We start from the raw sequence: 13,127 nt of genomic DNA, 5'->3' as shown, positions 1-13,127 counted from the left end.
AGTGATAAAACCCTTAGGAAAAAAACGTAAGGAGTAAATCCTCATGAAGGTGAACTAGGCAAAGTCGTCTTTGACATGTATAAGCTATAAAAAGTTTTAAAATATATAAATTTAGCTTAATCAAAATTAAAAACTTTTGTGCTGAAAATATCATCAAGAAAGTGATGAGAAAATATTTGCAAATTGTGTTTGACAAGGGACTTGTATCCCGTATATATCAGGAACCCTTACAACTCAAGAATAGAAAGCAAATAACTCAATTTAAAAATGGCCAAATGATGAGAATAAATATTTCTACAAAGGTGACACACAGATGGTTAATGAGTACATAAAAATATTCTCAAAATCATTAGCCATCACAGAAATACCATGAAAACCTCAAAGAGAAACCACTTCACAATCATACTGTTCTTGTTGTTAAGTGCTGTTGAGTCAGTTCCAACTCACAGTGACCCTGTGTAGGGTTTCTGAGGAGCAACTGGCGGGTTTGAACCACAGATGCTATGGTTAGCAGTCCAGTACTTATTCTGCAGCACCACACCTGGGGTTGTACAATCACGCTAAGATAGCTATAATTAAAAAAGATATCAAATGTTCTTGTTGTTAAGTGCCACTGAGTGGGTTCCGATTCATAGCTACCCTGTATAGGGTTTCTGAAGAGAAGTGGCCGGTGAGCTTGAACTGCCAACCTTGCAGTTCAAACCGACCTTGCAGTCGAATGCATTAACCTGCAGCGCCATACCAGGACTCCAGTGTTGGTGAGGATAATAGATAAATTAGAACCTATATGCACTATTAATGGAATAAGAAATGGTATAACCACTTAGGAAAACAGTCTGGCAGTTCTTTGAAAAGTTAAGCAAACAATTACCATACAATCCAGCAATTTCGCTCCTAGACATATACCCCAAAGAAATGAATACAAATGTCCACATAAAAAACTCGTACACGAATATTCACAGTAGCATTATTGGTAATAGCAAAAAAAGTCAAAGAGAAAAAATTCAAATGCCCATCAACAGATGTAAAGATAAAATACGGTTTAAATTCATACAAAAAATATTGTTCAGCCATAAAAAATAACAAAGTACTGATACATACTACACATGGGTAATCCTTGAAAACATTAGGCAAAGTGAAAGAAGTCAGTTATAAAAGACAATGAGGATAAGATTCCACTTATATGAATTGTCTAGATAGGGTAAATTCATATTGAGAGAAGGCAGATTAATGAATTCCCGGAGGTAGTTTGTGAGAAGAATGACAGGGATTGCTTAGTGGTATGATGGTTCTTCTTTGGTTGCTTCTGGAATTAGACAGTGGTGATGGTTGTACATGATTTGGAATATACTAAAAATAGTAAATTGTGTACCTAAACATGGTTAAAATGATAACTTTTATATTATGTGAATTTCCTCTCAAAAAAAGTAAAATATGACTTAAAAAAAATTATAGTATTTTAAGGAGGGATGCCTAAAACATGCATAACCTAAATCTTAGCCCTGAATTGAAATTATGTGTGAAACATCAGAACCATATTGTTTTAGCTGCTGAAATGCTCTTATGAGAATTCCCATTGACATTAAAGCTTCTCATTAAACCCTTTTTGGGTTGTTGTTGTTGTTAAAGCTGTCGAGTCGATTCCGACCCATAGCGACCCCAAGTGTATGCTTTTGATAGTTTTAATTTATTGTATCTACTACGCTACCAGGGCCCCTTTGTATACAACAAACCAAGGTTATAAACCCAAATGTGCAATATTAGTAGAAGTCCAACTCTATTCTTGCTCATCTCACATGCTTAGAAGAGATATAAAGTAAATATTGGAGATTTATATGGAATGTGGTCATCTTTAGCTAATGTTGAGTTGTTAGGATGGAGAGTAGAGAAAGGAAATTATTTTCCACCATTGAAATCTAAGCTTGATAGTAAAGGTATGTTAATGGCAGAATAAATACCCCCAAATTGTCTTTGTATTTATATAAGTTGTGCAAGTACAAATTACATTTTAGTATATTGATTAAACACATCAATACTGTCTTACATGCTAGTAGAACTATATTTTATAACTTAATAAATATGAAACATGAGTATAAACATATAATAAATATGAAACATGAGTATAAACAGAGCAAAAGATTTACAACTTACTTTCATAAGTGATACCCAGAAATACCCATGAAACCACATAATTGAAGTGCAGAAGTTGCTCAAGGACAAAGTTATTCTCTTTTTCATCTCGAATACTCAAAATACGTGATTTTGGATCTGTTAAATACAAATGTCAATAATCTTAGTAATTACTTATCTATATACTTCATATTTTTTACAGCTTAAAAACACTTGATTCTCCCAGTTTAAAATATTACAAAACTCAAGTGATAGTGGGAAATTTGAACCATCCACGGCCATCTAGTTGATTCCAACTCATAGTGACCCTACATAGGGTTTCTAAGGCTGTAAATCTTTATGGGAGCAGAAAGCCTCCTCTTTTTCACTCAGAGCATTCAGTAGATTCAAATTGTTCACCTTGTGGTTAGCAGCTCAATGTATAATCCAGTATGTTACTAGGGCTCTTTAGGGGATTGGTGGAGGTGGTTATGTGCCATGGAGTCGGTTCCAACTCATAGTGACCCTGTACAGGGTTTCTGAGGCTGTAAATCTTTACAGGAGCAGAAAGCCTCATCCTTCTCCCCTGGAACAGCTGGTAGTTTCGAACTGCTGACCTTAAGGTTTGCAGCCTGATTCGTAACCGCTATGCTACCAGATACATAACTTAAAACTATGTCAATGCACTAAAATGAAGAGGTTAAAGAGTCCACAAACATTTTTCATGATAAACTTGGTCTTAAATTACAGTGGAAAACTAGTAGCTGATTAAAGAGATTGAAACACTGATCTATGTCATTTTCCTCTTTTAAAGTCTGTTTCCAAACTGCTATCAAGTTACTTTCGACTCATATAGACCATTGTTGTGTAGTTGTTAAGTCCCGTCGAGTTGGTTCCAACTTATAGTAAACCTATATAGGGTTTCCGAGGAGCGGCTGGTGAGTTTGACCCACCAATCTTGCAGTTCAAACCACAAGGAGTGCATATCCTACACAAGTTTCTCTCTATATAAATATTCAAGCTAATAAATAGTTTGCTTAGGAAGGCAGGATAAGTGCCCAATGCTTACCAATTTTCAGAATAATGAATTGCTTTCCTAACATTCTCCAAAGATGACCAACAAAAATTTTGTTTCTTAGTGCTGGAGTGTTTTGTTATTTTTTGATGTGTTTGAATCCAGTGCAGTTATTAACCTTACTATCACTCTGTTTGTGCTATCTTTGGCTAGTGGGGACCTCTTTAATTGACTCCTGAGCCATTTTGAGATAACCCTGTTTTCATGTGCTATGGAGTCAATTTCTACTCATAGAGCTACTATGTGATGGTGTAGAACGTCCCTACAGGGTGTTTCTTAGGCTGTGTCTTTATGGAAGATTGCCCGCTCTTTTCTCCTGTGGATCCACTAAGTGGGTTTGAACTGCCAACAGTTTGGTTATTAGCAACTAACCATTGAGCCATCAGGGATCCTTTGAGACAATCCTAGTAATCTTTAATAACCTCTAGACATTCTGGTATATTTTATAAAATGCCCATGTTCATCTGGTGAAACGTGGATTTCTATTAAGTATAACTGTTTCTTTGTAGCGTATTTCAGCTTTTGACCAATCAAAACAACAACCTAGCTCTAGTTTCACTTTACCCACAGTCTAGCTAAATTAACCATCCTAATTCTCTGCTCCATAAAGCCATTTATTTTCCTTGTTAAGTATAATCATATTATTTACACACACAAAGGCAAAAAGGTAAATCAGGTCTCTAAAGGTTGGATTAAGAAGAGGTTACCCCCTATTATGCCTTCCATTTTGACAAAACATAAAATTTAATACTTTGTGGTTGACAGTGTAGAAATTAGGAGATGAATATTTTTGAGACGACTGTGAAATGCTTACTAGAAATGTTCGTTCATATAACACATTCAAGTGAGGTTTTGGCTTTTGCTGTTTTTTAAATGAGCATAATGCAACATACCATGGCAGTATAATACACTTACTTAGTTTCTGGCATTGAGAATGAACTTCATCTTGTATATCTGCCAAATGTCGACTCTTAGCTATCATGAAATTGTAGCAACAATTCTGAAATGGTATCCATGGAGTATTTAGAACAGGAGATGGACACTTAACATTTTTAACTGGTTTGATCTCTTTTTCAGTTTCATCTAGAAAAAGAGTTAATGGTAAGAATTCTAATTCCAGATATAATGCATAGTTATTAGGACTTGATTTATAGGCATCATTTAGGAAGTCCAGAAATAAATGACCCAGTGATGCTTGTTCTCTCTGTTTATACAGTTATTTGTATAGTGTAATCTTTTAATATTAACACTGGCTTTCTATAGGGAGAGTATGATTTGACATAATTTTTTGCCCTTGCTATGGAGTAGAAAAATATTAAAAATGAGGTGCTATTAGTTTAAATGCAGTTTCTATCTTTTTGCTCAACCAAATTTCAAGTACAAGTGGCCACTTCAGAGGACTTATACAGACATATTAATAATAGGCTTTTTAACTATCTAATCATAACTTTGAAAGTCCATTTTTAGGTTTTGATTACTGACATCTTCACTAATTCTAAAGGAATATATTAATGGAGTGCTTGGTGTTTTATATAAATTACTGCTTTCACCAAAGCAAGCAGAAACATCATCTAAAACCTGGCATCTAGTCTGATTACGGTCTTAAAAACAATTGGATGATAAGGCTATGCGTTCAAGAATGACATGCACATAGATACGCTCTAGTCAATGTATACCATATTGGGTTAATATATAGTAGAGATAAAGATCTCTCTCAGCTTACAACTCCCTTTCCCTCTGAATTTGTCCTATTTAGTCTGGCTAACAGCCTACTAGCTGAGCTATTTCTGCCATCTTGTGAAGTGATGTTGTTTTTTCCACCACAAACCTACCAATGTGGGTCTATAGCAACCATAAAACCACCTTGCTCTGATTGGACTAGTGATGGCATCTCTAACACAATGGAGTCATTAGAGTCTAAGAATTTGAAAACGTGCATTCAGAGATGCTCAATCAACTCCAGTCTGAAAACTGAACTGAAAGCTTCAGGGTAACCATGTTATATCACATGCAGAGAAAATATAAAGAGAAGAGTGCCAATCACAGAGAGAAATACATGATACGTGGAAGAGAGTATCATCAGGCTGCTAAGTCCCATTCAGTTCCTGATTCCTATTTTCCACAAGGCTCAGTTCTATTGCCATGTTGTTTGTTAAGTGTTAAGTGCTTTGTTTGTTGTTAAGTGCTGTTGACTGAGTGTTCTAAATTTCTCTTTTGATTTTAGCTAGTTTGAATTGGTTCCTGTTACATGAAACCAAATGGGTTTTAGTGGCCCAAAAGAATGTTAACTGCTGATGATAAGAATTGAAGAATTCTCACAAATATCAATTTTTTATAAGGATGTAAACACAAAATATATACAAAGGGACTTCAAAAAGTCTGTGGAGAAGCAGAATGTCAGTTGTCATCTGACTTAAAGACACGTCTGAATAACATAATGGCAAACATTTTCACATATAATAATTCTACTTAAATACAAAGTTTTACAACAAAAGGAAGATGATCATATACTTCTTATGATTCTAAAACCAGATTTCACTAAAAATTCTACTATTCGTGAGATGATAGAAATTTAAGAATGAATATATTTAAAATTAGTATACTTCCTGCATAGTAGCAAATAGCGCCTGGTTGATTATCATTGCATTCAAATGTTTTCCAGAATCCATCAGTGTCTAATATTACACAGTCTTCATGCTGTTCATTATTTTCAGCCCAACGACTAAACTGTAGATGTTTCCCATCAGACCAACCAAAGTTGAGTTCATCCTGTAAGCAGTGAAAATACATGTCAAGTGGTAATGTTGTTGTTGTAGTTAAGTGCCATCAAGTTGGTTCTGACTCATAGCTATCCTGTGTAGGGTTTTCAAGGAGCAGTTGGTTAACAGTCCAGTACTTACTTACCTGATAGTGACACACCAGGACTCTCAAGTGGCAATATTTCCTGCCATTTCCCTGGTGTTACTTTGATCCTCATGGTCAATCTAATAGCTCCCTGTATGATGCAAAGGGTTTGTATTCGACAACTAACTGAAATGTTGGTGACTGAATTCACCTATGAATCTGAACTGACTTGATAGCACTTAACAACAATGTTCATGTTATGACTCACCTAGCCAGGCCTTCTTAATTTCCTCAACTTTTCTGTACTTTCACTTCTAAGTGTAGATTGAGCCACTACCATAGCCACCCTGTAGGCTTTATATCATCCAGGACCACTGCTCCTCAGACACTGTAAATATGCTTTGGTTCAGGCCAACGTCATTTCCTGCTTGAATGCCAACAAGAAACTGATTTCCCTATCTCTAAACTTCTCCCTCCTTCCTTACTGTTTGTCCAGTAAGTAAAAATCTGTCCAGCAAGTAAAAGTTTGTCCAGTAAATAAAAATTTATTAAGTAAAAATCTGATATTTTTTTACTGTCTTGCTAAAATTCTTTCAGTACTTTTTCATCCCTTTTACTGTAAAGTTTTATTTATACCTTGTCTTGTTTCAATGATTTATAAAAGCTGCTTATAAAGACACATAATAAACAGTGACACAGAATATGAGGGGCTTCAAAAAAGTCACAGAAAAATTCATTATATTTTAATTCCATTTCACACAAACTTGTGGAAGCCCCTTGGTATACTAAAATTAAGAATGAAAAATCATTAAAATGGGGGATGTTTATAAAACAGTAGATCCCCAATTCTAGAAATTCCCAATTTCTAAAAATAGAAAAATAAAGATATATACTAAAATACCATATTTATCTCTAGATAAGTCCTGGTGTGATGGTGTGGGTTACTGTGCTGGACTGCAGAGTTGGTTTGAACCTAAAGGTCGGTGGTTCAAGCTTACCAGCTGCTTCTTGGAAACCCGACATAGGGTCACTGTGGGTTGGAACCGACTCGACGGCACTTAACAACAATAACAACTGGGATTATAGGTGATTTTAATTTTCTTCTTTTAACTTATTGCATCTCATGAATTTTCCACAATGACATTATCACTTTTGTTTCAAAAGGTTCTAGATGAAGGGACTTGATCTGGGGGTAAGTTTTTGATGATTCTGAGGCTCAGGGAGACTATTTTTTTCAAGTACTTCCTAAATATCACTTCTTTGAGTTGAATTAGTAAATGCTGGTAGTAAGCCCCCCACATTTTTCCAAAGATAATATTTCCTTCTGAATCTATCTGAAGTTTTCTCATTCATTCTCCAGTTCAGTTCTGGGTTGGCGCTAGGACTAAATTGTTTTTAAGTACATTTTCTGCATACATCTTGGAATAATGTGGGTTATCCTAAGCTATGCATGGTAGAATTTGCTTCATAATAGAATGATTCTTCTCTCCTACTTTGCCAATTAAGAAGCCTAGGTGGTGCTGTGGGTTAGGCATTGGACTGCTAACTCTAGGGCTGTTGGTTCAAACTCATTAGCTCATCCATAGGACACAGATGAGGCTCTCTGCTCCCCTAAATATTTGCAGTCTTTCAACTCTATAGCAGTAGGTTTGGTGGTTTGGTGCCAATTACTCACTTTTCAAGATTGGATTAGGAATACTGGTCTACATGATACTTAGCTAACTAGGGTTGTACAAGTTGTTACTGTACAAATGCAGAGAACAATCTATCTATGTAATGGCACACCCATGTAGTATACAATGTATGCACACTTATATGCAGGCCCTGTATCTACCCTTCAATGGATTTCAGTTGGGTAGTGTCAAATTATTACATAGAAGACTAATAAAAGTAGCAAAAATGACTGACGATGCCAAGAAGATGTTTAGTTAGTTGCCACTGACTTGATTGCAACTGATGGCGATCCCCTGAGTGAGAGAATGGCTTCACAGGATTTTCCAGGCCGTGCCAATTCAGAAGCACACTGTCAGCCCTGTTTTCTCAATTACCACTTGGTGAACTTTCAGTTAGCAGTTTAGTGCTTAACAGTTTGTGCTACCTAGAGACTCCGCAAAGAGAAATACTACAGCTTTGTAAAAAACATTCTCCAGTTAATGACAGTCAAAGCTTCAGTAGCACAAACATTCCTGTTCACATTACAGGTGCCTGGTTTGTATTAAAGAATTAACAAGAAAGTAGCATTCTTTGCCAAATTGAGACCAATGAGAAATACCACAGACATCTATCCAAGATCAGTGTTTGAGATGTAATGAAACACTATTCTAATTCCTTTTCATTGGGGCTTAATTTCACTCTGCTGACTCTGAAAAGGATGAAAAGGCCTTTTCAAAAACATCCACTTCAGTCACCATCTAATTTTTCTAATTCTTCCCTTCTCATTTTTTCACTGGCTGAAGAGATATGGAAGCTCCCAATTTCAATTCAGCCTATCATTGGGATAAACAAAAAGAAGTGCTTATATATACGTATATATATATATATATATATATTTACTAGAGCTTTTTCTTCATCTAAAAAAATAAAGCAAAAGATCTTTCAATAGTGAAAAGATAATTCCTACTAAAACCTACATCCCCCAGTATATGAACTTACTGGAGGAAGATTTTAAGATCTCCCATTTCTTATATAGTCTGCTATGAGAGATGCTAAGCAAAGTGAAAAACATCATATTTCATAGCCAATCCTGGTAGTTGGGACTGGATACTTACATCTTGACTGGAGAGTCCAATCCATAAGGAAGAGTTTTGCAGGACAGTCTGCACGGTTAGGAATGCCTGCTGGTAGGGGTCTGTGATGCTCACCAGGTGCATGTTATATTTCAGACATTCCTTTAGTGCATCGTACCAAGTCAGAGTTTTCGGGATTATTTTATACAGATTGTTTAGATATTTCACAGTTTCTGAAGTATTCTGCAAGGTCTGTTGGCTTTCAATTTCTGTATGTTAAAGCAAAACAAACACACAAACAAACTCAACTTGACAAATTCTGAGACTCCCCCCCACCCCTCAAATTTCTACTTATACTAATCTACCTATGTATTTATTTATTTTAGGTCTTGGGTAAAAGAACTAGGTATATCTTCTGTAAAATGCTTGAGCTACAACAATGTCTTCTAAAATTAGCACAAAATTCTGCTTAATTGGTCTGATTTGGAAAGGAGTAAAACTGTGAATAAAAATAGTCTGCTAAAAGATTACCATTTTAGGTTGGTGCCAACTGTTTTCTTTATTCCAACTGCTTCTACAAGGGAAGGTATTAGGTGTCCCCTTACACAGCTTTCATCTGAGAGAGCTAACATGAAAAAAAAGGTAGTACCAGCCTTAAAGCCATATATTTGAATTATTGATTTACAATACTTCTCTGAGTTAACCAGATACTAAAAACTGTGGGACAAATGGATAAAGATGAATTTACCATCAAAGTTCCTCAAAGATACTTGGAATGCTCTAACTCTAGAGTTACAGATTGAATATACATATGAGGGGACTTCAAAAAGTTCATGGAAAAAATCCATTATCTTTTCATTTCAATTTCTATAATCTTTTTGAAGTTCCCTTGTATATATACACATATATATATGACTTTTCCATACAAGGCATCAACCTGTGAGATGTTTTTTCTCATCATTGTTTAAAGGTATCCTAGGTTTTTGGCTCTTCTTGGTCTATGCATGTAGCATGGCTCTCCAGTGATGCTTGTTGAATCCTCACTGATTAATATTACCACATCTATGCAGCCCAGCTGTTCCATGGGAGAAAATGGAGGCTTTCTGCTCCTGTAAAGATTTATAGCCTCGGAACCCCTGTGCAGGGTCACTATGAGTCGGAACTGACTCCACGACACATAACCACCACCAAGCAGCCCACAATTGACCCTCTACTCAGAAGTGATCTTCTTGCTCTAGAGAATTTTCAAAGCATGTGTACACTGTAACTGAGGATTGCCACATGCCTTGTAGTCATTTCTATAGAGATCTTAGCTCCTTTAGCAAGCTCCTTCTGGACCATGATCTGAACATATTTATATTCCTAAAACATTTAGTATTGCTATTGCCCATTGTGGGGGCTTAGTTAGATCTGTTTGGACAAATCTGACTTGGTGGGTTGGAGGAAATGGTTCCAGTTTTAATGAAATGGACATTCCTTTCATAATCAAAAGTGTTTTGTCCCCAAGTGGCACTGTAAGTCCTTGATAAATCAGCAGTCAAACATCTTTCTAGTTATAGTTATTCTAAGGCTACTTGAGGTTCTGGCATCCATTAGTTTTTTTAAGGATCTCTGGCCATATAGTGAGTTATGTATTGTGCTGCTAACCACAAGGTCAGTAGTTCAAACCCAGAAGCTGTTCTGTGGGAGAAAGATGACGCTACCTACTCCTATAAAGATTTATAGTCTCAGAAACCCAAAGACGCAGTTCTACTTGGGCTGATAGGGTTGCTGTGAGTTATAATCCTCTCAGTGGAAGTGGGTGAGTTCGTTATTTTTAGAATTCTATTTTTTAAAAATCTGTTATGTCACATTTTAAAAATAAAATCAACCCAAATATTTTAAGTACTGGGAATATTTATTTAAAGTTTTCATTACATGTCAAAGTATTTAAACAAAAACAAAAACAAAAAAACCCCAGAAATATTTGTTAAAAACTCATGTGATCCATGAGTAATAATTTATTACTTTAAAATCTTTGGATGTATGAAAGATTCTGATTTTAAACAATGAATTTTACTTTTATTTAGATTAGAGAAATGCATAGACAGGGATCTGGTCCTAAAGCTTCACATATTTTACCACTTAAATCAATTGAAAAAAAAAAAAAGAGGTTTCTTATTCCCTTTCCCATGATAGAAAGTAAAATCTATAAAATACTCGAGTAGAAAGGAGAATAAAAATCAACCCTTACTAGCCACCAATAGACAACCACTATTCTCATATCCCTTCAGATACTTCATTTTGATGCTTAATTAACTACAGTAATTATGCTGGAAAAAATTAAATTCCATTTGGGATAATCTAACTCACCAAGCTAATTTGGACTTAACCAAATTGAAATTTTATAAAAGGCTACATAATAAGAAATCAATATGAGTTAATGTATAAGATATTTCTGGGGAAAAAAAAAGCTATACAAATGTAACAACATATTGTCATATGTTAACAAGACAATAATTATATTTTTAAGAAAAGGCTCTAGTAAACATAATTAACCAGACAATAATCTATACCTGAATACTTCTGACAAAGAGAAACAGTGTTATGTTCAGTGCAGGAAGTAAAATTCCACGTCCCGGTGAAAGGTGACTTTTGAAGGTTGAGCATTAGAGTGCAGTCGTAATAGGACTCATCATCAAAAATCTAAACAAAAAAGTAGATATGTACAAGGAATCTTAAAACTAACAGTCTGAAGATTCTGTTATGAAAACTTTAACTCCATATTGGATTTTTCTTCCTGTAAAGAATTCCATGAAGAAGATTACCTTAAAATTACGAAGAAAATTCTGATAAACTTTCAAAGATGGAGAAAGAGCAGTTAACTTTAGAGATTACAAAACCGTGGCAATATTAATAGATATATATCAAAACAGAAAAATTCTGAGAATAAGAAAAAAAATCATAACTTCAGTAATATTTAAAACTCTGTGATCAGTCATGAGAGTTCAAGTAATAAAAAAAAGTAATGATGAATTCAATTCAATTAGATGCATGTAAACTTTTTATAATGAAAAACTGGGTACCACACAACAGTTTGGACATATTGTCAGGAGGGAACAGTCGCTAGAGAAGGATGTCATGCTGGGTAAGGTGGAGGGTCAGAGAAAGAGAGGAAGAACCCCAACGAGATGGATCAGTCAGGTGGGATCATTGATGGCGTCAAGTGTGGCAGCGGTAGTGAGGTTGGCCCAGGATCGGACATTGTTTCGTTCTGCTGTGCATGGGGTCGCTATGAGTCGGTACTGACTCGATGGCACCTGACAACAACAACAACTCAACAGAAAATACACCTTAAAGCTTTGACCCTTTACTAAACCCACTGCCTTTAAGTACTAGTGACTATATAAGCCTCCAAAAACAAAACAGGAAATTATCTACATTTTTCTCTCTGGTCACAGATCAATAATACTAGAAATAAAAAAAATTCAAAGTCTATTGTTCCTATACTTTTTGTTGTTGTTGTTGTTATGTGCCGTGGAGTCGATTCCAACTCATAATGACCCTGTACAGGGTTTCCGAGGCTGTAAATCTTTAGGGGAGCAGAAAGCCTCATCTTTCTCCTGCAGAACAGCTGGTAGTTTCGAACTGTTGACCTTGTAGTTCGTACTTGTGGATTATGATGATCCAACTAGGAAACCAAGTAAAATAGAGTGAAGTACTCTGAAAAGTAGTAACAGCTTTTAGTGAGATGGATGCCTATTGTCACAGTTATCTAATGCTACTATAACAGAAATGCTACAAGTAGTTGGCTTAAATAAACAAATTTATTTTTTCATAATTTAGGTTGTTAGAAGTCTGAATTCAAGGTTCTAGGGGAAGAATTTCTTTCTCTGTAAACTCTGGTGGAAGGTCCATGCCTCCATGTGACTTGGCATCAATCTCCCCCATCTCTACTTTATATCTCAAAATGGATTGATTTAAAACACATTCTACACTAATCCTGCCTCATTAAATAGTAAAGGAAATACATTCAAAAATTAGATTATAACCACAGGCGTAGTGGTTAGGAATTACAAGACACTTTTTGAAGACACATTTCAATCCATAACATTCCGCCCTTTGTAATGATTAGGGGCCATGATGTTGATTCTAATTTATGGTGACCCACTGTGCAACAGAATAAAACACTAATAGTCATGCACCATCTTCACAGTGTTTCCTATATTGGAGCCCATTTATTTTGTAGCCACTGTGTTGACCTATATCATTGAGGATCTGACTCTTTTTCACTGACCCAATACTTTACCAAGAATGATGTTCTTTTCCAGAGATTGTTCCTTTCTGACAACATGTCCAAAGTACGTGAGATGAAGTCTCTCTGTCTTCCCTTC

The 13,127-nt window shown here is 35.6% G+C and overlaps 1 protein-coding gene across 1 annotated transcript in view; it reads right to left on the bottom strand.

The window, feature by feature from the left end:
* The window catches only part of LY75 (lymphocyte antigen 75), a 127,460-nt gene that overhangs the window by 20,807 nt on the left and 93,526 nt on the right, over positions 1 to 13,127 (bottom strand). Inside the window, exons 24-28 of the mRNA XM_006872043.1 lie at positions 11,310 to 11,439; positions 8,797 to 9,023; positions 5,788 to 5,953; positions 4,100 to 4,267; positions 2,152 to 2,268 (exon numbers count right to left, since the gene is read on the bottom strand). Of these exons, the coding sequence (XP_006872105.1) occupies positions 2,152 to 2,268; positions 4,100 to 4,267; positions 5,788 to 5,953; positions 8,797 to 9,023; positions 11,310 to 11,439 (808 nt within the window). The remainder of the gene's footprint in view (positions 1 to 2,151; positions 2,269 to 4,099; positions 4,268 to 5,787; positions 5,954 to 8,796; positions 9,024 to 11,309; positions 11,440 to 13,127) is intronic.

This window comes from Chrysochloris asiatica, unplaced genomic scaffold, assembly GCF_000296735.1.
Source record: "Chrysochloris asiatica unplaced genomic scaffold, ChrAsi1.0 scaffold00181, whole genome shotgun sequence".
NCBI classification, from domain to species: domain Eukaryota; kingdom Metazoa; phylum Chordata; class Mammalia; order Afrosoricida; family Chrysochloridae; genus Chrysochloris; species Chrysochloris asiatica.
The sequence above is the reverse complement of the archived record's forward strand: the minus strand, read 5'-3'. Positions and strand labels throughout refer to the sequence as shown.